Source organism: Acanthochromis polyacanthus, chromosome 3 (genome assembly GCF_021347895.1).
Source record: "Acanthochromis polyacanthus isolate Apoly-LR-REF ecotype Palm Island chromosome 3, KAUST_Apoly_ChrSc, whole genome shotgun sequence".
NCBI lineage: Eukaryota > Metazoa > Chordata > Actinopteri > Pomacentridae > Acanthochromis > Acanthochromis polyacanthus.
The window spans coordinates 33,521,072-33,548,970 of NC_067115.1; the positions used below are offsets into that span (position 1 = coordinate 33,521,072).

Below are 27,899 nucleotides of genomic sequence, written 5' to 3' on the forward strand. Positions count from 1 at the left end.
ACCCCAGTATAAGGCTTAGCTCCCGTAGGGCTTATGTGAAAACTGTGCGAAAATCTTACAAATGTGTACGTAGCTGTGCACATGCAAACGCTTGCACATCAGCGCATATTAATCTGCATTCCCCTAAATGTTTGTTTCTTATTGTTCCTTCCGACGTATGCAGGATTGTCTTGGCATCGTCTGCAATGTTGTCAGTACGAGAGCGCGTGTGTTGTTTGCATGCAGTTTTCTCCGACAAGTACATTCTGTGCATTGCCTTTGTTGCATCTACAGTACAGTATTTGTATTTGTGTGTAGGACTGAGCAGAAGTTGTTTTCTGAGCTAGCAGGAGTAGTGCGCAGTGTGTCTGTCTGGCTGCTGCCAAAAGCCAAGGAACCGAGCTGCAGGAGGAGAGGCAGCAGCTGTAGCCCCACCACTATTTCTGGCTAAATCACATGACCGTTACATAAGCCCATTTTTCTTGCTCTAAAAAACAGTAAACTGCGACACAGGAAACACAACGCAGCCATCCCCCTTCCCCACCCCCCTTGTGCACACCACACACACACACACAACGGACTCGCGCTTGGATAGACCACACCAAATGGCAATTCGGAAAAACTCTGGAGCCCTCCTGTCAACTGTTTTGCTCATTTCCATGAATCTTGTTAATAATTGTTAGAGTGAAATACACTTCATGAGACAGCCAAAGTCGTAGCCCGATGGTGGTTGTGTGTGTGTGTGTGTGTGTGTGTGTGTGTGTGTGTGTGTGTGTGTGTGTGTGTGTGTGTGTGTGTGTGTGTGTGTGTGTGTATCCAAAAGGGAGGGAATTTGTTTGTTTATGCGCTGTGTATGCACGCACACACACACACACACACTGCATGTTTACCACTGAATATGTGCATTTGCTTATCAACCAAACAAGTGGCAGGCCCTCTGATTCATGTTACTGTTTCAGCCTTACCTCCGAAAACATCTCCGAAAACCGAACAAAGAATAATAACTCTCCTTTCATCTCTTACGGAAGTGGTTATTTTACGAACCGATTTTGACTCCATGTGCATCAAATAATCTGTCACCGTGTTTCACTGTAAAGACATTCAGAAATGCCCAAACCCAGTCATGCAATATTATATGATAAAGGATAAATATTCCTCAGACACTGTATTATATTTCATATCAAAAAAGTGCCGGTACAATGAACATTCTGTCGGCATTGTCCGTTTCACAGGATCCCTCAGCGTTCTTTAATGGAGTCCAGTCACGTCTACTTTTAGCTAATGATCTCACAATCTGGCAACAACCCACTGAGTAGCCTCTGTTGTCTGTCAGGCCCGGTATACATCAGTTACGAGGACATTCATCTGAAAAGGAAATACTTTTTCCCGTTGGGACCTCGCTTTAACAAGAGTTATCAGCCCTGCGCTTCTATGGCCACAGGGGCGTCCACAATACATGACCAAATAAAACACAAAAAAAACCCCCACAAAAAACAGACAGACTTCAAGCCTTTAAGCTGACATATTTAAATAGCTACTAGACACTAGTGGTCAGACCCTCATTTAAAGTCGAATACAGTAGCTTACCCACATCAATAACACTACTGTGACTCTCTGACTTGGCAGCGGAGGCAACTTTCTTACTTGCAACCCGGTACTGCAGACATGAGATGGCACACAACTAAAGGAAGTGTTCTTGGATTAATGTCATTTAATTACCCACTCACAAAGAATTTGGTCAATTCTGTGATCATAATTCATTGGTATTTATGCAGCCCTAAAATTACACAGACAAAAAAATAAAAAATAAAAATATCAAACAACCAAAAAAACAGGGCTCTCGATGTAATTGTTGCTACCACTGGGCCAGCAGTATGCAAATCACTGCCTTGCAAAAGCGCTGCTACTCCAGTTCTTTGGACACAACACACAAACAGCTGTGTTGGACGGGGCTCTACACAATTAAGTTTCCCTGTCTGGATCATTATAAAAAGAGGCTGCAGAAGTTAATGCAGGATGTAAATAGAAGCTGTCATTTTGTTTACTAATGTCTCCCTTTTGGTAATAATCTGCTGTATGAGCTCAGACTTTGCCCATTTCCTGCCTTTGTACCGTGTGCAATGCATGAAGTCATCTTTAGACCTCAATATGATACTTGGAAGTGTGTAATAAGCATAATCAGACAGTTATTTCAACGTTTATGATAGAAGCTGTCTCATCTACTCTTACCCACAAGTCAAGTTTAACTTCATTTTTATCTATATAGGACAGTTACAAACAAGACAAGCTGACCTAAAGTGCTTGTCATTTGAGATAAAAGATCAACGTTACAGCTACTATCTTACAACCACATTTGACTTTTTTCCAAATCAAATAAAACACAGTGGGCTTGTTACTGCTAACTGCTTTCAGACAACAGCTTTACACCAAAAGTATGCTGAAAGTCTCTGGACTTCTTCTCTCATTAAAGCTGTTTAGAAGCAATTTTCTGTCTTCTGAAGCCTTACTTAAAAGCCACACTTGTATTTTGAAGGAAACTAAATGTGTAGTAACACTACTTAATCCTGCTGGTGCTTTATGTATGATTTTTTTTTTATTGAAAGAACAGCAAATCATAACATAATGTCACAACGCTCTCCTCGTACTGTATCTTTAAAGAAAAAAAACAACAAAAAACCACCATCCCCAGTGACGACGCCGATAAAGCCCATCAGATTTGCACTGCTTATTTGGTTGAACACAAAAGGTGTAACCCAGATTGATGTCAAAGAACAAAGGTATCACCAGGGAGCAGGAAGAGATGGAAGTCTGATTACATCCAGTGGAGAGACGTGCAGGTCAGCCTGGGTCAGAGAAACCGAAGGCGCTGAGTTATATCATCACACAAGCAAACATATGGCTTTATAGGTCACTGTAGGAAGAAGCTTTAAAGGTAGGGGCAATGCAGTGTATGCTGTATATTGCAGCATTGAAATGAGTCATTTAATTTGTTGGCTATTAAAAAACAATCAAGTTAAATAACTAAGTTGTTTATTAAGCAAACATACATATAGGATGGTTGGACAAAAACCCATCATGTGAGAGAATGTTAGGGCATTTTTCTAAAATACAAACTTAGAATTGTTAATACAAAATAAATATTAACTGTAGCCCTGAAATATTTTAAGTATGTGTTTTCATGCCCCCGAAAGACTTTTTAGCCAGCGCCAAAGGAAAATCATGAGCACCAAAATGATTTGTTTTTCTTAGTTTTTTTTTTTTCATTATTTGGGGAAATGGGTTTTATTTACTGAATAATAGCAGATATTTTTTCTTTATCAAATGTTCAGAAACAACAGCAAAATGTGTATATTCCTGTCAAATAAAGTAACACAAACCTGCTGCCTTTACTGTATGTGGAACGATCCAGCTTGCTGTTGTGTATAATCACTCCCTAAAGACCCACAGTAAGTCAGGAAAAACCTGGTTTGTATTCATTTTTAAAACATAAATTGCATATGCATCATTAACAGTAAATGTATCTACACTGCATTAAGGAGACTCTTCCTACGGCTGCATTCTCCAGCCTAAATACCTATTAGCAATGTGGGTCACACACATGCTTACAGTAAGCTTTGCAGATTTAATTTCCACCTAATGCCGTATACAGCAGTTCCTTAACTGTTTTGTGTGCACGATTGTGTTTGTATGCAGTTTTTGATCAAAGCATGTCTGATGTGAGACATGTGTTGGAGAGCTGGGATCAGGGCAACACCGCTAAATGGCTTTTCTCCAGCCGTGGTTACATGAGCCTCTCACACACACAACCTGAAGCATTCACTACGGCACGGGAGGGAGGCCTTTATTCCTCCAGCCTGAGCTGAGCAACATGTGATTGGCCGACAGAGCCGCCAGTCAAAGCAGAATCTGTGCAAGACGTGTCCTCAGACGACCTCTTCCACAGAGGTGGTAGCGAAGAACAGGTTTTCGGACTGAAATGAGCGCCATGGAAACCACGATCCAGTCACATTATAGAGCAAAATGAGGCTATTACAAGGTTGACTAATGTCTCATGTCTAATGTAAACTTCTCAGCTGAATAAGAGAGCGTAGAAAGCAGCTAGAGAGCCGAAAGCAGGGCCTAGTATTATTACGCAGAGCAGACATGCCAAGCCACTGATGACATGTGAATAATAAGCTGGCGCTCAACTCTTCAAATGCGCTCCACATGGAGTCGTTTATTGAGTGCAGCTGTCTTGTATCAACAAACTTGTCTTCAGTGGAGTGGATGCAGGAGAGAAGCACATATGAATGCATTCAGATATCTCCACATTTCATTAGCAATGATGACACATATTTACCAACTGTTGTTTTGTGTCAGGAGGTTGTTTGCTGCAGCGGAGGACGAATGCTTTTACTGAGAAATTCATTCATTTCAAAAGGAGTGTTTGCGGCTGACAGTTAACAATATCCAGACTTTTCATAGAAATGATTACCCCTTTCCTCTGTTTGTTTACTACACAAAAACATATCAAATGGAAGAGTAACTATAATAAGAACTGCCATACTGTACAAGATGAACTGGATAGCTTGTAGTTCTAGGAGAGCAGGTGGAAAAATGTGCACTGTGTCGGAAAAGAATGAATTGAGGGCATTTTGACAAACTCGCAACCAGAGAGTACTCAGCACTTAATTTACTATTTATATATATATTTATATATATATATTTCACAGGCCCGTGGTTATAAACTTTATAGTGTACAGTTGGCAGTGCCTTCTAGAAGATATAATAAAATTAAGTGGAATGAATATTTGTCCTCTTGAGGAGGACTGTAAGTGAACAGATTTGGACAGTGAAAGGCCCATGTGGCCAATAGATATTCCAAACAGATGGTCTAAATGTAAATCTAAAATGTAGATGTCAGAAAAATGGTGCCAAGGTCCAGTGAGGGAAAAAAAGAAGTTATCTAACAATGACTCAGATAAAGGCGAAACAAGCTCCTCCACAATCAGACAGTTTCATCTGATTTGTTGACGACTTCAGAATGCTAACTAGCTCGTGTAGTAAAGGGCTGTGAGCCAGTTAGTTGTCTAATGAGCTACAGCCGACCGAAAAGTTGCGTCCCCCGAGGCAGGCCATGCCAAAAGAAATTAAGCATGGGCTGGATTATTCCCCTTGTACAGATGCCCACTCTCTGCAGTCTTCTTTTATATCTCCCTTGCCAAGTCTAAGTTTTTAACTTTGAGAGAAAAGAGGAGGAGAAGGAGGAGGAAATACTGCGAGAGGGGAGGAGTGAAACGTCTCCTCACGTCCTAACTTACACCTCTCCGGCGCTTGCTGCTGACACATCACTTTCCATCCCCTCTCCCTGTTACTTGCTCCCTCTCTCGGCTCCTCCTCTCTTTATCTCTCTGTCTGTGTCTGACTTTTTCTTTGTCCTTCCTCCCCTCCTCCCTCCCTGTATCTGTTTCACTGTCCTCTAACTCTCTTCACTTCCTTCTCTCACTATTTTCAGTTTTTTTGCTTCGCCCTACCTTACCTCTCCCTTTCCACCTCGGCAGCAGCTGTGGAGGGGTCACGTGAGGTAGCAGCTCACGCGTCGAATGCAACCTTGATGACGTCGCGACACCCACAACAACAAAAAAAAAGAAAACGAATGATGTGATATGAAAGGTAGCAGAACAGATGAGGAAGGCTGATTAGAAGAGAACGGAGGTCCCAATTGGCCGACAGAAGGACAGAAATTACAGCAAGAATGAAAAATGAATGTAGACGGAGGAAAAAAAGTGAAAGTTTCTTGACCAAAATCATGCGCCATGGTTTACAGTTTCATGTGATGCTATGTGCATGAATCCTAGAGCTGTAACTTCAGTTTCATCACATGGATTTGTAGTTAAGAAATGACTCAGCAAAGTTAAATTACTGATTTAAATCAAAAGTTGCACATGTATTCACTCCCACTTAATGCCACTGCCCCACCTGAGAAGCAGTGTTTTGACTGTATGGGCTGCTTACATAGTTTGCACGGTTGCACTTGTTTGGCAGCACAGAATAAAGAGAAATCTCCCATCAAAAACCAAGAAATGCGTAAATATTATGAGCATTGCATTGCATTTTAAGCTATTTTCCATACATTTGTATAACTAGAGAGATAAATAAGGTAGAATGGGAGATGTGAGCAGCGTCCGGAGCCTCACCTGACTCACACAGTCAGATCTTGAACGTCTGCCACCAGCTCTGGCTTGAAGCAAGTGCAACGGCATGTCTGATTTGATAACCCCAGCTGCATAACCTGTTTCAGGTCTCCCTAATGACAGTTTGTAAATATCATCGAATTAAGATATGATTTGATTGGGAAAGAGTGTAATTCCTCCAGCGGTCAGGAAAACACTTTGCGGCCCTGATGGCTGGAGAGCAGTCTTTGCTTTCTTTTTCCCTCGTCTGCGCTGGTTCTGTAAAAGTGTGTTTTGCATTCAAACACTCATCTAAATGAGTTAGGCCAAAGCCTCAGGCAACAGGCACAACATGAAAAGCACATTATGACTGCTGCTGATTTTCCCCAAGCTAAATATAACATAAAGGGCTGCTGCTGGAGACTTACCTACTGAATGTTTTTTTCTTTTTTTTTTTTTTTCTTATGTGTCACTCAACTTGGTCACAGTCTATAAATGAAATGCCTGTTTTTGGTAATTTTAATGATCTTTGGGAAAAAATAAATGTGCAGATGGTCGACTGCGATGAAACACTAGTTCGCTGCATACGTTCGACGGCGTCGTGGAAATAGAAATTGGTTAATAATCCTTGCAAAAAGCGCTGTATGCTGCCTCTGTGGGGAAAAAAACAAGCTGCTTCACCATGTGCTTGTTTGACTGAGCTCATCAAACTTTGTTCTGTAGGGATAATGTAGTGTGAAAACGACTGAAAGAAGAGTTATTGTATTGCATACATTTTCTTTTAACATATTCCAACTGGAAAGCTGTAAGCGCCTACAACACTTGGCATAAGTTACTGATAATGAACTACTGCTAATAAACCGAGCAGAACGTCTGCCAATGATTTGTCTGTTAAAGCAATATTATTTTAATTTACAATTGTGAGACGCGCTTCTGGCGAAATGTAACATCAGTTTGTAGGATTAGCTGTAGAATTTGAGTTGAAACATCATGTGGCTCTTCTATAATGGTAAAATAAGAGTTGTTGTTTTTTTCTTTTTTAAAATGTTTAGTGCAAGAAAATGTGTTGGCTAAGAGAGGTTTGAAATGACAATGAAAGAAAGCATGAGAAGGGAAAACGGAATGAGAATCTTAACTACTGAAGACATACAGTAGGTCACAAAACACTGCAAGTGAAACACAAATATGAAATTGCTAAAAGAAATCTGCTGCAAGGACAGAAACCGTATGAAGATGGTGATCTCTTCTCAAAGCAATATTGGCTCCACACATGGGTTCAGCTTTTAACTATTTGTTCGGCATTTTTGTACCACCACAAATGAAAGTTGTTTCGTTCAATTTAATTTTTGTCTACAACTTTTCTCCGTATATCCTGTGCTTGCCATGCTTTCCTTATGATGCATGTGTGCTGTCAAGTTGGCAGACATGTTTCTCGATTTGCATGCTGTATTTACATCCATCACATCTTGTCAGGGTGTCGGAGATCTTACTTCCTCATTTGCTTGTGTTTTCTTAACCTGCGGTGTGTTAAGCTCTCTTTCAGCTGAGACAGAAAAGCCCCAGCCAGCGACATCTTGTCTGATCATGTCGTACCTTCCACGGCTCTTTTGAAGAAGACTTTGCAGCTCCCACATGTCACGACGCCGTAGTGGCACCCCGACGCCTCGTCTCCACAAACCAGGCACACTTTGGCCGTCGAGGATGGTTGCCTCAGTGGCGAGCTGAAAGGACAGAAACGCACAAAATGAGACTTCAGACCAGACATAAATTGAGAAAAAGAATTTCCCAACGTCAACAGCGACTGTCCCCGTCCTAACTGCATTGCGGCCTGACGCACATTGTGAAACATTCTTGGGTTTTTACAGCCCACTGACAGCAGCAGCACAATGTGGCTAGCCATAAAGATGTCCGCCGACCGAGAGAGACGGGCTCCTTGCTCCTCTGATTTACAGCTTCGCCAGGCTTACAGAGATGACACTGACAGAATTATGGAGGAGATTATTTAAATTCAATAAGCAGAGAGACACCGAACAGCATGTCAAATTTAAGTAGCATCCAAAACACTTGTCTCCTTCTTGGGCATGAAATGTGCGAGGCAGTGCTGAGAGGTGGACGGAATTAACAAAAACCATGACATGGCAGAATTCTTACTGTATAATAAGACAAACTCTAGAGCCAGTGTGGGGTCAAAGGTGAAAGGTGTGAATCAGTAATGACGAGTGTTTTACTGTAAGTCGCACGGCAGGCTGTTGCTATTTACTGTGAGCTTCAAGCTGCAGGCCAGCGAGCAGCAGTGATGACAGTCTGCTGCCTCTCTGCCTGATCAAAGGCAATGTTTACTTTGGCAGAGAAAGAAGTCATTTACCTCTTTCACTAGTGGCTGATTCCTACACTTGCATGTCCATTAAAGCTCAGTATGAACGCTATGTTCTTATGAATGCTGTGTTAAATGGCAGAACTGTTTAAGTTGCAGTTTACCTTCTTCTGCAAATGAGGCCACGGAGGTCATAATGAGGAGTATCAAAGGTCAAAGCTAATCTCTGAAGTCTGTCTGTAGTTAAACTATTATAAAAGCCAGGCAGTTAAAGAGGCAATGGGCTGAAAAGGATGTGCAGGAGGCATTTCCATCAACACAGAACCAATTATGTGCTGGTTTGTACACATTAACTTGAACCAAACTTGAAAAGTTTGGTTCTGATTTGTTAGGAATCATAGTTTAGCAGCACTTCAAGCACAAACCTTGACAACATTATCAGTCTTATCGAAAGGAGAAAACAATGAAAAAGCGTGTGGGCCAATATGTCACTAAAATACCCTGTCAGCATTATGTAGTTTATATACAATTCTACAATTTCATTTGGCAGACGCTTTTGTCCAAAGCGACGTACAACACAAGCAAGAATTCAGACATAAGGAAAAAGTGCGATTGGTTAAAGGTTGCAGAAGAATTGCCAACCAAACACCCCCCACCCCACCCCCCCCCCCCCTTTTTTTTTTTTTTAAATCTTTGTCAGCGCTAAATAAATGCTGGGTTTTGGATATATCTTTATAAAACTATTAAGTACAAAATGATGAATCTCATCAGTATTGTGGTCATAATATTTTAAGAAAATGTAAAGGTCCTTTGTCAAGAACACTGTTAGCTGAGGTTTTAGCTTTTGATCTCGCTGTTTCTTAATTAAACAAATAGTGACACTTGATAAAATAAACTATGACTTATTTGAGGTGTAAGCAGGGGTCAACTAATCATCAGCTTGGTGGAAGGATAAATATTGAAAAGTGGTATTTGCAATGAATTGTTTTAAAATTTTTATCACTGATATTTTTCAATTATACTGCAAATGTCAATCATTCCAGTCTCTTTGACAGTATTAGCCCTAAACAAGGGTTAACCTAGATCTATCCATCCATCTATCCATCATCTATACACCACGTAATCCTCACTTGGGCCGTGGGGGGGCTGGAGTCTATCCCAGCTGATTTAGGGTGAAGGCAGGGGACACCCTGGACAGGTCACCAGTCTGTCACAGGGCTACATAAAGAGACAAACAATCACATTTACATTCACACCTATGGACAATTCAGAATTTCCAATTAACCTCAGTATGTTTTTGGATTGTGGGAGGAAGCCGGAGTACCTGGAGAAAACCCACATTGCACAGGGAAAATATGTAGTTAACCAAGATGTAAAGCAAAAAAAAAAAAAAAAAAAAAATAGAGAGGGAAATTGTTTAAAACAGAACAGGCCACAAAATGCAATCCTGTATGAAGCCTCATGTGGTTCCATCAGTTTGCAGCACAAGCATACTCTATGGATGAGGGCACATAACATGCAGATTAATGGTGTGAGTAAAACCCGAATGGGCCCATTATATTAGGGTTTGCTACTCATTTATGCTACGTGTTAATGGAATGCACTGAATCAGTTTTCTCATACAATCATCATCAACAGTCACATAGTAAAACATTTAACATTTACATTCTTCGAGGACTTCGAAACGCGGATGTGCATTTACTGTTAGCTCGCCACATTCAGAAAAATTACGATACTATCTTTGACAAAACGCTCACACACACAACGCGCACAAAGAAAACAACATGTAGATGGGTACAAAGAGAGAACACCTTGTATCAAAACATTCAAAGTGGCCTCAGCTTCCCCTTCTTTTCTGTGCTAATTACCTCTCCTCCATCTCAATCAATAACATGCAAGGTGATTGTCTGGTTAACATTCTCCGTACATCCTTCATCAAACCAGCTGCCAGGCTCTCTCTCCCCTCGCCTCGCCGTCTCTCTGCCTCTCTCGCTCATGCACACACATTTCCTCCAGGGGACTAGCTGGAAAGGGGTACAGCAACAGCACACTCAGATACAATCAGGACCACTGATCTAATTCCCTCTTGTCCATCTACACACACATTCAATTTGTTAGGACGCTTAGGGGAGTCTCTGGTGAGGTGTTTGTCTGACTTGATCTTTCTGGCACTGAGCCCCATGGTTTCAGCTAATGCGAATGTGTGTGTGTGTGTGTGTGTGTGTGTGTGTGTGTGTGTGTGTGTGTGTGTGCGCGCACATTGAGTCGCGTTTTTCAGCATGTTAATGTAGTGGATACCCCCCCACATACATCGGCCTTTTCACACCATAGCAAAGCGGTATTAAGGGGGGAGACAATGCAAGCCAAGAAAAGCAGCCTCGGAAAGTTGTGCGGCCAAGAACAACACGCGCAGCATATGAGAGGTCCCTCTAAAGTCTGCCTCTAATATCGAGTCAGTGGTCAACCCTTTAATAGTGCCGCACATTAAAACCTTGTCGCTGCGTGCCAGCCGGCCTGCCTGCTGGTCCACCAACAAGGTGACTTCCCCTCCCTCGGAGAAGTATATAGGTCATTCACTCTCTCCGCTTATGAAACCAGAGCAGACAGGCCAGGCTGCAGTGACTGTGCACCAACCTCTGACAGTAGCCCAAAACTAAACACAAGCCAGCAGACATTCCCAAATCGGGCTGTTGCAGTGGAGACGTTAGCCTACAGTTTGCAGCGTACAGTACACGCACAAATAACAACAGAAATGCTGCGATGAGCTTGAGAGAATGCTGCAATAAAATGCAACAAAGATGGAATCAGAATTAGGGTATTGCGGTAAAGCGGTGTGTGTCTTTGACCACTGGGCCACAGGGATCGACGAACAAATCTTAGTTTGTCATTTTAATCGATTAAAATACTCAGAGGTCACAAATTGCATCTGTTTCAATGAAGGCTGAAATGATGATGGACCACTGGAGGCGACATATTGTTAAAACCAGCTGTTCCAGCCGCTAATTCCTGCAACCGAGTGTCACTCTTCATCTGGAAACACAGAGGCAGGAAGCAGAAGAAGCAAATTTGCAGAGATAATGTTGACTTAGTGCAGATATTCCTTCAGAGAGAGTTGTGCTGTAAACTTCAATAACGATTTAAAAAAATGACAATTTCATCTTTGCAAAAAAAAAAAAAAATCCATAAAAAATCCACCCTCGATATCTCTAAAATAATACACATGATGTTTACCGCCCGAAAAGTTCTGCACTTGTGTGAAGGCAGCATCTGTGGACTGGGTCTGTGATTCCTTTTTTTTTTCTTGACCCCTGTCTTCTCTATTTCTGGGTACAGTCTCAGACTAACTCAATGGGACTGACTGCACAGATCAAAGGTCTCATTCTTCGCTCCAGTTGCTTTTTTTCCCCTTCCTACAGAAACCCCAGGGCAGCGGTTTCATTGTTTTCAGTGTCCTTTCATCTTTAAAGATAACACACAAAGCTAACAACTGATTTAGTTGCTGTTTATTTCCCATGAGGGTACAGATGAGCGTGAGTACACAAAGCTTGTTTCTTCCCACCAGAATGTACAAGCAGAAATTTTGTATTTTTACTAACTCTTGCTGCCCCCTTCACTGCTTATCAGACTAACATGCTGCTTAGGGGAGATATTAATGAAATGACAAAAATGAAAGAGGAATGTTTGATTATGAAGCTAGTGTCCCCCCCCCAAAATGTGTGAGGGAGCAAACCACAGGACAGATGTTTGGGCTCAAATTGGCCTCATGTTTTTCTACAAGTAATTCGGATGTCACACTGGGAGCATTCTTCAAATGGTTCAAATATCTCCTCCTTCTCTCAGCTGCAGAAGAAATGCTAAATCACCGAGAGCTAAGACCAGAACGGATATTCATTTAGTCCGAGGATTTATCAGATTCCAGAAAACGGGCCCTGATAGTGACTGCACCCATTTCAAGCAGGTCGCGCTTTCTGTGTTTGGCTTTTTAGAGACTTTTCTGAGGTTTGATTTAATCTCCATGAAGCATAAATTGGTCAATATGGGTCACAAGAAAAGGTCAGCAATAATCTCAGTGATGCAGTTATTTCTACTTAATTAATTCTATAGCAATTATTTGCCATAGAAACCGGGCAGTCAAAGAAAGCTGACAAATTGGAGATACAAAGAAAGTGCAGTTATTCTGGGTTAATCGCAATAACGTTATTAAGGGTGAATAACTGGGCGTGAGATGGCTGTATGATGGACGACTGCAAGCCTGCATGGTTAAGAAGGAACCCTGTGACCCACATAAGTACATTAGCATGACAGCGTCAGTAAACAAGCAGCTGAAGCGCGGAGAGAGAGCTCTGTTGTATAGGAAAACAATGTCCTAATCATGCCTGTAACACTGTCTGCCACACACACACACGTGTGCTGTGCTTTGTTTACACTACTGTAGAGCCAGCCGCCCACTGTAAAGATAAATTTGTGAGTGTGTGTGTGCTCCAGTAGACACACTGACTCGTTCATTCTAGAGGCTGTTATCACAGGGATAGTTCAGATTAAGTGCCACAGCCTCCCTGAACTTGCCCTTCATGAAAGAGAAGCATCCTTGACTCTGAAAACACACACACGCACACACACACACACACACAGCTTCCATGGTACAGTACCTCTCTACAGTCTGGCCTACAATATTTATGTAATACACACCCTGGCATGCTGAAAAACCTTAAGCTAGACCAGTTCAAAGAATATTTATGTAACACACAACTTGGCATGTTGGAAAGGTAAAGGTAGATTATTTAGAAAGAGGACAAAATGGCTTACATAACCATGAGCAGACAGTATAAACATTAGGTTGACACCCACTCACCGCCTCTCAAAGGGAGAGAGGTCTTATGGGTAGTGTTAGAGAGCCACCAGGGATTTATTTTTCCTGGTGAAGGTGACCCTGGCACTGGGCAGAGTACCTGCGCATACAGAAATATGAGATTTCCTCTTTGCTGGGCTTGTGTTACACTTGTGTTAAGGTTACAGTATAATCTACTCGGACTGACTGCTGCTTTTAGTAAAGAAATAAAATAATCACAACCTTACGATGTCATACATAATGTTGCATACGTTCAGGTTACCATTTTCCATCTCAACATTTACAATATTGCCTGTATTCTTTGGTGAAACACATTTGATAAAGACCCAAACTCCAGGGCATATGTGACTATTTCAATATCAAATAAAATCTATTTCACCACAGAGATGGCAAATTTGCTGTCTGATGGAATCTGGTATCCCGGCTGTGATTGCCTTCCTTGTTTTAAACTCCAAGCTGTCGCGTTGTCTCCCCTCCAAGGCTTATGCCTCCAAACTTTAAGTGACCTTCCCCATAACAACAAATTACGATTATCTCTCTCCTATAAATCTGCTGTTTTGACTGTGCACAAAGAAATGACACAAGTCACAGAAACACACACACTCTCAGCCCTCTCTCTGGGTGGATACAGACTACAGTATCACTCAGATCTCTACAGCATCCAGTTTGTACTCAACATGTCTGAATCTGTACCTGCCTTCAAATTCCAAAAACAACTATAAACCTCTCAGACACTCTTGGCTAAACTTTAACCTTTTATTCAGTTTGCAGCTGCAGCTAAAAGGCCCAGGGGCCTTGCAGATAGAGCGGATACCTTTGGGAGTACAAGTCATCCAGGTTTGACTAGCAGGAGCTGTTGACTATTTTAACTTCACCTTAAATCACTGACTGTCACACGCAGTGAATGAAATTAATCACCTGAGATATTTTGGTTAAATGGCAAGGCACGCAGGCATGAATCTCAGGAAGATGTGACAGGGTGTTATTATCTGGTGGGGAGGATTATCGTGGCTGGAAACTCCCGTAATTCCTGCCTGTCAAGGGGAGCAAGGGACTGATCACATCCATACAGTATAAAATTAGCCATAAGATGCCACCGCATGCCCGAAGCCTTTACTATAGTTCCTCTGCAGCACTGCAAGCGTGTAATGTGCTGTTAAAAAGTGTTGCTATGCATATGCTTCACACTTTTCAAACTGTACTCAAAAACCTAAACTTTTAGCGAAACCATATTAAAATTCACAGCAAGAAAACTAAACAGTTCCTATACGGTTTATGGGGTCAACACACCCACTCATTCATTTTGACCATATGCAGTCCACAGAGTTCAGAGTAACACACAAAGCATGAACCAGGCCAAAGATCTCCAATACTGCTGGAAAATCAATTTAGATGGATCTTGCATCTAAGCTTTAGAAATAATGCATCCGTTGAGGGCTGAGCAGAAGGTTTATGGGTGTGAATCCCACACTTTAGCCTGACTCCCTCGAAAACTTTCTCTACTTTGAGAGATACTTTTCAGAGTTGAAGTGGACAAAATATCAAACACCTCTAAAATATGGTCGAATGAAAAACGGCACAGCAACAGCCTTTCCTTTGCTCGATTCATCCACACAAAACAGTCCCGCTATTCATTTACACAGCTCTGAAGAAGCAAGTCCTGCAGCACAGTTTTCTTCATTGACTGTGACAAAAGTGCCTTATGTTCTTCATGTGCTTCTCACCCTGACCTGTTACTGATTTCCCCCAAGTTGCTGTTTTTAGCACCAAGTTCTTGAGATCCTTTGGACTGGAAACAGAAACATCCACGAAACAGCTGGGAACACAATCCAGCTGACATGTTGAGAAATACATTGCCGGGCATCAGGCTGACTTCCAGACATGGGAATTGGAGAAACAATGCAAACAAGAAGCTGTCGATAAACAGAAAATGATCAACACATGAAGGAACATGAAATACCAGCTCGGTGCCTTAAATCACATTTCCCTCCTCAACATAAACCTATGCGATAACAACAAAAACAAGCACGGCAGTTGGCGTAAATCTAACTAAATACACAGAAGGGCACCTGTTTTCACTACCTTTGTGAAGCATGGCCCAAAATTGACTCAAGTCTAACTTATTGCCACGAAGAAAAACAGAAATGGACCACTTCAAAGCCGCGCTGCTAAAACTGGTTTTGTTACAGAACCTAATCCTTTGATTTCAGTGGCATGGATGAACTCTAGACCTGACCTCCCCCGGTGTTCACATTTCAGCTCCATTTGTTGCTTACTCTGCTCTCTCCCACCACTTTCATGCAATACCTGGCTTCTTGCAAATATGTCCATAGCCAGATTTGGGTCCCACTGCCTGTACAGGAAGTGACCTCCAAACTCAGCTTAGAGGCCCTAGGGCAAATGAGAAAAACAAATCCCTAGACAGGGAGATTATCTTTAAGGGATCAGCCTTGACCTGAGCCACCTCCTCGCCACACACTCCTTACCTCTGTCTCCACTTTCTAGTAACAGCTACCACGCAGTCGACTCCTGTTTACACCGACCTTCTTGTGTGCAAAAAGGGTCTAGCCAGTAAGATTAAAGCATACTGTAAGCTGAAGGTTAGCATTTAAATTCTAAAGCCCCAAAAACTAGACGAACATAAGCTTGTGAGTCCGGAGAAATGAAACGTGCCAAGGAATATTTTATTCAAAAGATGACCTTTTCCTTTCCCCTGTGATTCAAAAAGGCCTCACTCTGAATGTAGGTTAATGTACACTGGCGCTAACACATGTTGCCAGCAACCCTACGCATTAGCTGTCACATGTGATCATCCTCAACACCCACCAGTCATTTACAATTCTGCAAGGACAACCGTGGAGGAAGAGCAGGCAGGGAGTCCAGCATGCTGCAAACACAAACCATAGTACATTAAGATACAGATTGAGGGCTAAACTTAGTTATAGGGCTGTCAAGTGGATCTGCCTGGATGTTTATTGTATATATAGTTAATAGTCAAGTGGCTCACTAAATTCACGGGGTATGAAACCACAACCTCAAGAAGATGGCTGTGCACAGGAGCCAAAGCCAAATCTCTGGCTGGCCAAGATCCAGGTGGTTAACACCACAGCACACATTCTGCATGTTAGCTTAAGAACTGCTGAGAACTGCTCTCCAGTCAGCCTTTCTACAGTATCTGACAAGTTCAACAGCAGTAGAGCAGTGTTATACCTAGCGAGAAGTCTCGCCCGCACTCAGCCTACTCAGCTGCTCCAGGGAGCCAATCAGGTAATGGACAAAAACGTGCAGTTGAAACACCAAAAATACTTCTACAGAAATTTTAGAGGCTTTTTGCAAAAACTTTCTTACAGTTTTTTATTGCTTAAATTGTGTATCTGCACAAAAACCAAACCACATTTTGCTATCTCAGTGCTTTTTACTGTGCAAATCTGAAATCTAAATTAAAAAAAGGAGATGAGTTGAATAAATTTCCATTCTTGATTTATTTATGATTACATTTTTTAAGGCTGGGCCAACGATGGGAGGCCAGCGCTCAGACCACAGTTTGTCCAGCAGCACTGAGCCTGCTCATTGAAAACATTATTTTCCTCAAAGGTCAGCCGTAAGATTCTGACCTCGCTGGTACAAAACGTCCCATACATGTGGTACAAAAAGAAAAATAAGGTTAGAGGGCAAAGACATGAACAAGAACACACACATAATGTTGATGTCCATCTCTAAAGGATTACAGGCCCAGATGGCCACTGGATGAACAATGCAACACCTGCTGAGGGACGTAGCACAATTAGTTTCTCACAACAACGGCGAAAAAAAAAGAAAAGAAAAAATACTGCGAAAAGGAAGACTTCATTCTACACAGTGAATTATCAAATACACACATGTATGTATGTATGTATGTATGTATGTATGTATGTATGCATGTATCTATGTATGTATGTATGTATGCATGTATCTATGTATGAATGTATGTATCTATGTATGTATCTATGTATCTATGTATGAATGTATGTATCTATGTATGTATGTATGCATCTATGTATGTATGTATGCATGTATGTATGTATGTATGTATGTATGTATGTATGTATGTATGCATGCATGTATGTATGCATGTATGTATGTATGGGCTGATTAATCTCTACACAATCTTAACCATAGCTTAATCCATGTAGTTTAATCTATACTGGATCTTCAGTCAAGGTCTGTCCCCACAGTGTGATTAGATAGAAACCTGAATAATTCTTAACCTTCTATGCATTTAACCTGCATTTGGAGCAAACATGAAGAAGAATCTAATGCTGTGTTTGTGACGCTGCCTCACTTTGTTCCTGTGGTTATTTAGTGAAATGTTTTCAACCAATATGGTGAAGTGACAACAAATACTGCACATTATTTATTGATGTGAAGACGTTAGCCAGAGCCTGTATTGTCCTCTAAGTAGCCCAACACACCCAATGATCACCTTTTGTTCATTTTCTCATTTTAGATGCAGTCCAATCAAGAAAGAAGAAAGAGAGAAACTGAGTGAATTGAGTTAGCATTCCTTTTTTGAGAAAGGGATATGGAGAGCTCAACTGCAACAGCTTGAATGGCATCTCTCTGACTCCAGCATGTCTACCGCCTGCATCTCTATCACAGGACGTGCACCAGGCCTTGGCCATCACCAAACAATGCCCAGACGTGCCTTAACGCCGTAGTCTGCTTCACGTACCACACAAGGAGACATGCCGACTACATACAGAGAATAAAATGTAAAGAGAGTATCACAGAGAGAGGCTGTTGTCAGTAATGATTGTCAGCCCTCACATATGGAAGACCAGTTCCCCCAGTTTAAAAATAACATCAGCCACCCTAACCTCGGCTCAGGTGAGCGTTGCCTCACAGGTGTAGCTGACTATTGATCTATATTTAATAAGGTGAAAGATTTGCCGTGGTGCATGTGGCTGCCCTTTAGAGCCGGCGCCCATGTCACCTTTTTCAGCCGGCCTCTTCCGGATGCACTCTAAAGGCGGATGAAAAAACTTTAAATAAATCAAAAGGAATCATATTTTAAAATCCACAGATACTGACTGATTTACTGACAGCTTCATAGTAAACACTAATAAAACTGAGGCTCAGTTTTGACATAACTGATCCTATGTTGTAAATAGCATATTTTCGGATATGATAATTCCGATTATGTCCGTGTGTTCATAAAATCACATTTAAAACTTAAATTACCACCTTGCTTCTGTCAACCAGTCAAGCTGCAGTCTACAGCCACATCTGTCCAGACTTAATCTTTAACTATTTTAACATAAACTGTCATCACATCGTCATTTTGTCCTATTAGATACTTAGTGTTTTTTTTTTTTTTTTTTTACACAATTAGAGGATGGATTCTTGAGTTTTGGCCAGAAACATTTGTGAGGTCACAGTGTCCTTTGGCCACCAAAATCTAATGAGTGTATCTTCGAGTCCAAGTGAACATTTGTGGTGAATTTGAAGAAATTCCCTCAAGAGATACGGCATTGATGAGAAAGGGACAGACGGAGGACACAAAAACATAATTCCTCTGGCCTTAGCTGTCGCCAGAGTAGAGGAATAAAAATGCTCTTTAATGAGGTGAAAACACTGTTTGGTATCAGTTAGCCCTTATCATAATAAACTATTCTCTAGGATGAAGTTTAGACTTCTCTCATATCAGCTTATTTTAACCGGAGTCCCTTTGGGTTCTTCACTGTTGTTCAGACAAAATAAATGAGTAGAGGAGGACTTTTTGGAGTTTTTGATTATTATTATTTTTTTATTTCTGCAGAAACACATTTTTAAATATTTGAATGATGATTTCTTACAGACGTAAAAGACATGGTCAATATGTATTTAAAGTTGACAGATTACAGCATTCAATCCTTGGATGCATAAGTGGGTCAAAACAACCGGTGAGGTCGTTTTCTTGCAATATCTTTGTAATGAAAACTTTTTTTTATCATGTTGTATTCCAGCTATTCCTCAAAAGTGCTTTGATATCCTTCCATTAAATTTTTTAAGAAACTGCAATATTTGTATGACTAGCCCAAGCTCTATCACTAACAATCATACAAGAGGTGATGCAGTGCACAAAGTTGGAGGAAAAGAATGAAAAAATGTGAACGGACGATGACATTCTTCTATTGCTATTCTGTGTGATATTCTTCTTTTTCAATCATCAAAATGTAATATAAAGTGAAAAATAAACACATTTCAAACATGAAACCATTCCTCTAGGAACAAAAATATACTACAAACAACAATACAAATGATTATTCTTAACAAAAATGACAAACAAATGGCATAAGAACACGCTGATTCTTACTCGGATCATTTTTGACCCACTTATGGAAGAGTGTTGGGTCCAATCACTCATGCATCTAAGGGTTAAATAATCTGAAATTATGTCAATTAATGGATGACCCAATTTATAGATTTTTTTCCCCTGGCTTCTTACTTGATGCTTTTCCATGTCTTTTGAGGGTGTAAATTAAGCGATATTAAAAAAAAAAAACATTGTGCACAAACTGTGATGGCTTCCATCACTCCTATTACTCTGGGAGACTAATCATTATAGCATTCGAATTTATTTAGCATATTTTCGTATCTAATCTTTTATTATTCTTGAGGAGTGTTTTGTTTTGGAAATTTTTGTACTTTCTATTTTGATTGGTGATTTTTTTTTTTTTTTACTCGACTCTCAGAGAGCCCTGCACAAGAATGCCACTGTGCCCAGACTGCCTGTTTGCACATGAACGGCAAATAAAAAATCTTGAATCTCTCTCGATTCTTATAAGAAAAGGAGTTTTTGCTATTTTCTAATACTTTACAAACAAATGATTCATATTTTTTAGCATTATTGCAACATAATTATTAATTGCAGCCTTAAAACTGAATGTGGTTCATCTATTAGTCCTTACAGATGTGGCCTCACCTCTTCATTGTACCACACTTACAGTACGTCACTGTTGTTTCCGTCATGGAAATGAAAATGATCTGACTGAACTGTCCTCGCTGCCCTGCTTCAGGCTGCAAGTTGCATGCTGTATGGTTAATAAATTCATCTACATACAGCTACAGGCGATATACATATGTACCATCTCCCAGCATGTTGTCATTCCCTTCACGATGCACCTTTAATAAATCATAACATCAGACTTTGCCAGTAAGATGCCCTGTTCAAATACAACGTTCGCCCAACCAAACACTCCTGGGGCTCAGAATATCTCCCACATTTTCCATCTTGGGGAAATACTGTTGATTCAGAGGTTTCTCCCTCCTTCCTCACTCCGCCTGCCGCTCTTCCCCTCGCTGTATTGTGTATGCGCTACATCTCATTCTTTGAGGTGTGAAGATTAGGGTAAATACATGACATCTTGGGCTCATTGCATAAATATTTAAGAATGGGAGACAGGTCTCCAGTGGAGAAGGGAGGGGAAATGTCTCATGTATGTACAGCAGCTCACTAGAAAGGTGTGCGCTGGTTTTATTATTACAGAGACTGAAAGTAAAGAAACAGAATGAAGCTTTTCTAGAGCTGGATCTCATTGTTGAAGGTCCAACCTGAGTGGATTTTTCTATTTTTTGTGAGCAGCAGTTTAGTCTCAAGTGACATGCTGAGCTCTTAAACAGGAGGCCGTGGGGATTTACACAGTGAACAAAGGATTCCCTATTGAAACACTGCTTTGTGCTGCAGAAAAGCAGCTTGTAGCTCTACGTTTTCTATCTATTCACTGTTCTGCTTCATGTTGCGAAACCCGTCAGCACTAATGAGTGGCTTTACAAGAGGAAATAGAGCGTAATTGCTTTTCGGAGAGATGCAAAAACTTGGTTCGAACTGGGAAAGATGTCTGCCAATCTCCCATCAAGCACACACCTTATATAAATATATATATACCTCTGACTGGCACACTACATCCAGATTTGTGACACCGTGTATGGTGCAGCATGCTGATGGCCTCTCAGCATGCCACTGCCTCCTCTTTATGTGCTCTGCCCCCAGGATCTGTCTGTCCACAGAGGCTTTATATGAGAAAGCCTGTCATAACAGCCACATTGGAGGGTGAGGCATTCCCATTTCACTGGGATCCCTGGCCAAAGCATACAAACTCTGGTTACTGTAAATTCACAGGAGGTGCCATGCTGCTTTGCGCCGATCTGTCAGCACCTAATACCGTCGGGAAACGGAGGGTACCATTTCCATTTAACACCTGCTCCTACACATAGATGTTCTGCTTCTGATCTAAACAGGCGCAGAATAAAATAATGAAGCCTTGTAATTCGAAAAATGTGAAGGTCTGCTGCTGTGCTGTAGATGTGGCTCCTTTGAGGTTCAAGATGAAGGATTCTCCACTGTTAAAAATAAATCAGTAACTGGCTTGCCCCTTCATTACAAAGAAACAGGAATTTAAATGCTGCGTTTGTTTTTTTCATGTCTGGATTTTTTTTGATTTGCGTCACTGTGTCTCCACTGTTTCTAATTTTGGATGTCAGCAGCTTTCCTGTTCAGAAAACCTGCAAATCTGTATTGTTTACAAGATTGAACCAGATGTATATTTCCTCACATCATTTTATTTCAGCCTCACAGTTTTCTGAAATAACAAAAACTGTTTAACCACTTACTTACAGGAAGCTCCTTCTTTTTCCTTCAATCTCACCCTTCTCCTGCCACCCTTTTCTTTTTTTTTTTTTTTTGTCGGGGCCTAACTTTGACATGCTGCTGAAAGGTCCTTACGCCAGCTGCTGCTCTGTCAAAGTGCCTCCGTAAACACTCCTGCTTCCTCAGCTGTTTTGTGAGAGCCTCTCCACTCCTTCACGTCTCCCCTCTCTTCCAAAAAACACACTGCGTGCATTATCCCTGTAATCTTTGCCTCCTGCTGAGCAACTTCTTCTAATTTATGTGGATTAAAGCCATTTGTTGCAGAAGGCAAAGTGTGCCATCATGGAGCCAAACATCAACATTAGCCTCATGCTGGAGCCTCGCGTCTTCTACTTTATACCGCAAGCATTTTGAAAAATCCATACGTGTTTAGTCGAAACCGTCTTTTAAAACTCATTGCACCCCAAAGCCCTTTTTTGTCTGGGTTGAAAGTACAAAGGACTATTTGAAAACTTGTTTTTGTTGTGATAGCATCATGTTATTAACGAGGAGCAAATGCTGCGTAAATGAATCTGTCTGAGCTCCTCGCCCTCGGCCATCAATCAGAAGTAATACATTCACTGCTGATTTAATAGGGTTAGAATGGCTGCCACGACGGCGTACAATGATGCAGCATGTCATTCACCGAAATTATTCCTTCACAGGGCCCATTCTGTATTGTTTTGTCCTCCTTCTTTACCTGCATTTGAAAGCCAACTCACAAGGAAGAGGAGTGAGGTAGTGGTGAATGAGTTTCGCCATCCCACAGCTCATGAAGCTGTTCCAAAAGTCTCGACACCCTGGGGAGCCATCCCAGTCGCACAAAATCTACCCGGAGAGACAACAGTGGACTAGCAGTAAACATTGGCTGTTTCAGGTCTGTCTGAGCAGCATTAGCATGCACTTCCAATGTCTTTGGCCAGGGTAACAAGAGATTCAATTTCCCTGTTTCTGGTCCACTGAAATCAATTGGTGCAGTTAGGAACAGCGGAGTGTGAATGATACTGACTAATTCTCTCGGAGAGGGAGGTTAATGTGAAGTGCACAAGGTCAATGCCTTTATAAAGGTAACTTTGGCTTTGCCTGTGACTTTCTCTGTGACTGTTTTTTTCTCCTCTGTCTTTTTCTTTCTCTCACATGAACACACACACAGCCACAGAGTCCCTCAGTGGTTTCTTTCTCCTTCACTCGTTCACTCTCTCCTTCCCCTCTGCCTCTTTCTCTCTCCCCCACATAGGTTGCTTCAAACGCTCTTTCCGGCTCTCGCAGTTTTCCCGTCTTTACCCTCGTCTTCTTCTTCCCTCTTTCCCCCTTCCCTTCTTCTCTTCTCCTCTCACTCCCTTCTTTCTGCAAGTAAGTGCCTCTTTACACATCACAGGGGCTCAGAGAAAGCTGTGCGGCAATAATTGGATTATTGAGCAATCTGGGCAAAAAAAAATAAAAAAATGCACAAGACACAAGACACAGGATCAATGGGGAACGCTTGCATCATTTGAGGTGGTCAAAAGCAATCAAAGTTAATATAGCCATCAAACAACTTGCTGTTCAGGATTAGCGAGTTTAAGAAGAAATTGTGGTGATATGTCAATAATTGCTTATTAGACATCAAAGGAATCTTTCCTCCATGCAGCCACTCACTGTCCAGCCCAGTCTGGTGGATTTGGATGAATGTATATTTCAAGGCTTAGACTGAGCCCTGCAGTGAACAACACAGTCTGTCTGTGGCCGGTGAAATAGCTTTGGGTTTCTATTGTGTATTAATGTCCAGATGGACAGTTGTGTAGTAATCTGCTGCACTTCTGTTTACAGCCAGGTACTGCTATAAACCGGCTAAATATAACAGCCGCTTCATCGAAAGGCAGAATAAATGGAGCTTGTGGAGCCTATAAAAAGACAACATTCTGGGTGAAAGTTCACAATATAATGCAGTCGGCGATGGAGCTTATTATTTTCCTGTCATTTTAAAATTATTATTTTTTAATATTGATTTATTCATAAGTACAAAATTCTCTACAAAAGAGGAATAGATTTGTAGACAGGAGTTGATGGTATAAATAAGTCTTTTGAACTTACAGTGTGAACTAAAGCCTGACCGATGGTGGATTTTTCACAGTAAATAGTCTGATTCTGATATGTCAGCTGATACTATTTATATACACTACTGTTCAAAAGTTTGGAGTCACTTAGAAATGTACTTATTTTTGAAAGAAACGCAGTTTTGTCAAACGAACATAACATTAAATTAATCAGACACACAGTCTAGACATTGTTAATGTGGTAAATAACTATTCTCGCTGCAAACGGCTGATTTTTAATGGAATATCCACATAGGGGTACAGAGGAACATTTCCAGCAACCATCACTCCTGTGTTCTACTGCTACATTGTGTTAGCTAATGGTGTTTAAAGGCTAAGTGATGATTAGAAAACCCTTGTGCAGTTATGTTAGCACATGAATAAAAGTGAGAGTTTTCATGGAAAACATGAAATTGTCTGAGTGATCCCAAACTTTTGAACGGTCGTGTATATTCATATAAACGATAGCATAATATTGAGAAGGAAACACGATGGGGTTCATTGTCTATTACAGTCACGTAAAGACACCACTTGACTACGAACCACTGCCTGCTCAGCTGTGGTATGTACAGTGATAAAGTGTTGTAAACAGTGGAAACAAAAACTAGGGATATCGAATAAGGCAGTTTATAACTGACCAGTATCGGTAGAAACGTAATCTGAATTCTTTGTTTACGTCTGCTGTCAAACAGCCGCCATAATTTTACATAATAGAGTCACAAAGGTTTGTTTTACGTAAGAACATTATACTAGAACATTGACCAGTTGAAGTCATTATGTGCCACTAAAGACTTTGTCATGGTGCCGTTTAACTAGCTATACCCTAATAATAAACAAAACTGCCAGCCTCTGGTGTTTCAACAGTATTCATCTAAAAGAGGCCCACTTTCATACTCAGGTGTCTGTGACTGGCAAATATTTGCCAAGCTGGCTCAGGAAAGCTTTTTGTCTTCGTTCAATCAAATGCTGAGAATAAAGGGAGAGAAAATGGTTCAATACAGAAAACAATTTAAAAAAAAAAAGTTATTGTGAGCAATGAGTGCCAATATAATTCAGTGGTTAACTCACCAGATTCAGTAGTTTACCAATGTGCTCTGCATGGGGTCACCACATGATCGAGCCTCCAGGACCATATTAATTCCAAAGTACAAGATCTTTTTTCTATCCCACTCTCTGGTGTGACTGAGCTTTCAGAAAACCAGAAAAAATTCATAGCCGAGAGGCTGGAAACGAATAATTTTTGGTATTTTGGCTGAAAAATTGACTGGTTGTCTGGCCAACGGCGCCAAACCCTTTAGTCACTCTGATACATGACAAAGAAAAGCTGCAGATTCTCAAAGTCTACAAGCTGTAAGCAGAAAAGATTTGGCATTTCTGCTTGAAAAGTAACTCAAAGGCTAAATCATGAATACTAAAACTGATGAGTCAATTGACTACTCGATTGACTAATCATTCCGGCTTTAACTGTTAGTATTCTTTAAACTCACAGGGGGATATTTGGTTTGTGCAACAGTGAGAGGAAAAAAAATGCAGTAAACAGTATACAGTACTTTGTGCACCCACACACTCTATACAGTTCCACTATGAAATCAAAAATGATGTGTGAGTTCAGAATACGTGCAGTTATACCAAGAACGCTTTCTAGGTCAAGTGAATAAACATTGCCAGTCTTGCATACTTCCTCGCGCAAAAAAAAAAAAGGGTAAAAAAGAAAAGATCTCCTCCAAAGTTTGCCAAAGGAGCCTGTTTCTCTAACCCTCAACTTCTGGTGTGGAGCGTAAAAGTTGAGCTCCTGCCCGCCTGTCAGGTTGCAGCGAGGAGGGTGTCGATAAAAATGTTACATCGGAATTGACATGCTGGCAGTCTTTCCAACAAAAGCCCCGCACTGTCATTCTGCTTTACTGTCTCTGAGACCCTCTCACTGCTTTCTCTCTCATGCTTCCTCACCCTCTTTCGCTCTCTCTCTCTCCCTCCCTCACCCTTCCTCCCTCTCCCTAAGACCCTTATAACATCCTCTGGATTTAAGAGCTTAAATGTCAGTCTCATGATATCAGTGCCACTCAGATTAAGCGCCTTAAATGCGATGTAAATGTATAAATGTGGGCCAATGAGTGGGCACCATTCAATCCAATTAGCCGTAATGAAGGCGGTCTCAAGGAATCTCAAAAGCAATAGTATTTCGAATCATTTTCAGAGGCTTTCTACTAATACACACCAAATATACGGCTGAAAATATTCTCTCTTCCTATGGAATTTTCTTCTTTTTTTTCCTTTCTTTCTATGAGGTCTGAGCACCCTCTCGCACATTTTTAGCACAGCCAGGAATTCACATTGAAAACAGCAATGCGCAAAAACAAAGAAAGGGCTCTGTGTTGGTGGGTGTGTTTTCCTTCAGGTACTGATTTATCAGATGCCAAACCGCACTAGGTGATTATATTAGAAAGATTTAGAAAGATTTTTGAAGAAACAATCCCATTTCTCGACAATAGGAAGGTAGAGTGGAATGACGCCATTCACACCACTCAACTTTACTGGAAAACGTGATTCAATGCATTGATTAGACTTGGTGAATGTATGTTTAAATAACACTCTTCTGCAGAGGTGTTAGAATTGTCTAGGGGTTTGTTCTAGTAGTATTTCACACAAAGAAGCTGCAATCCACCACCTCATTATTCCCCCAAAGGTGTACTTGAAGAAATTAAGTGTCAGATTACTTTAAATCTTCCTCGATCTGATGTAATCTGGAAGGCATCTCGCTATCTCTACTGAAGCGCTCCAGTGTGTGTGTGTGTGTGTGTGTGTGTGTGTGTGTGTGTGTAATGTGTCTGCCAATGGAAGCCTCAATTTTTGGAGAATCAAATATTAGTAGGCTGCATTGATTTTGGAACAAGCCTCTACGTTCTTGTGTGAGCTCAGTCTTCCTGCCAAGTTTGTCTGGTCTGTCTACTCGCTCTTCCTTTCCAAGCAGTAGAGTCACTTCTCTGAACTGTGTTCAATGTGCAGAGCAGCAATCGCTCTGCGTATCCGCTTCTTTCTTGTCTCTCTCTGATGATATTAGTGGACGTCAGACTTGGTGATAGCAAATTATTAAACTACCTTTTTAACAACTGCTAGCCGACCGTGCATGCGTTCCTCAGCTTGGGTTTGGGTGTTTGTTTAACTTAAAAATGTCAAAGTAAAACGAAATCTCAGTCTGCAATAGCTCACCTTGACTGGCAGACAGACGGACTGTTTAATGTTTCAAATCCAAATCCATTGCGTGCACTTAGCGGCAAAGTTTCCAAAGTTGGTGGATACCAGCCAAAAGCAGAAGATGACAGGAAGGGCAAGAGACTTTGTCCGCCTTACATTCCTCTCTCCCTCCAGGCATCCCCTGTAAAGGGTATTTCCCCTTGCTGTTTAAAATAAACAGTGTACTGTACATGGCTTAATGCTTTCTTTATTGGCACTACTCATGTGCCACAAGAACTGAGCAGCAATTCATTCAGGCCACTTGAGCTGACCCTTATTTCATTAAAGCTACTGTAATCATTTGTATTCCCAGACAGCCCAGATAAATGTTCCATCTTTCCAAACACAATGCTTTGATTATTACGGTGCAGTGTTCATTTGCTGGATAAACCCATTTTTGTATAATTAAAAAGACGAGGATGAGTTCAATGAGGTGTAGTTTGATGTGTGGGGGATTAATTATGTTCATGTGGCACCTTATTGAGACTTCCCGCAACATGATGGAATAAATTGAAAGGGGACTTAAACGTGTCCTTTTCTTCTGTCCTTTTGTTCGTCTTTCTGCTTATCTCTGATCACCGTCTTCCCCTGTCTGTCCATCTCTGTGCAGCTCTTCATCTGCTGCTGTCTTTCTTGTCTGCGTTGGATCTTC

The 27,899-nt window shown here is 41.2% G+C and overlaps 1 protein-coding gene across 3 annotated transcripts in view; it reads right to left on the bottom strand.

Moving 5' to 3' along the window:
* The window catches only part of nr3c2 (nuclear receptor subfamily 3, group C, member 2), a 78,347-nt gene that overhangs the window by 27,841 nt on the left and 22,607 nt on the right, over window positions 1-27,899 (bottom strand). For all 3 annotated transcript variants that reach the window (XM_022194386.2, XM_051945330.1, XM_051945331.1), the window contains exon 3: window positions 7,725-7,852. In XM_022194386.2, coding sequence (XP_022050078.1) covers window positions 7,725-7,852 — 128 coding nt within the window. The remainder of the gene's footprint in view (window positions 1-7,724; window positions 7,853-27,899) is intronic.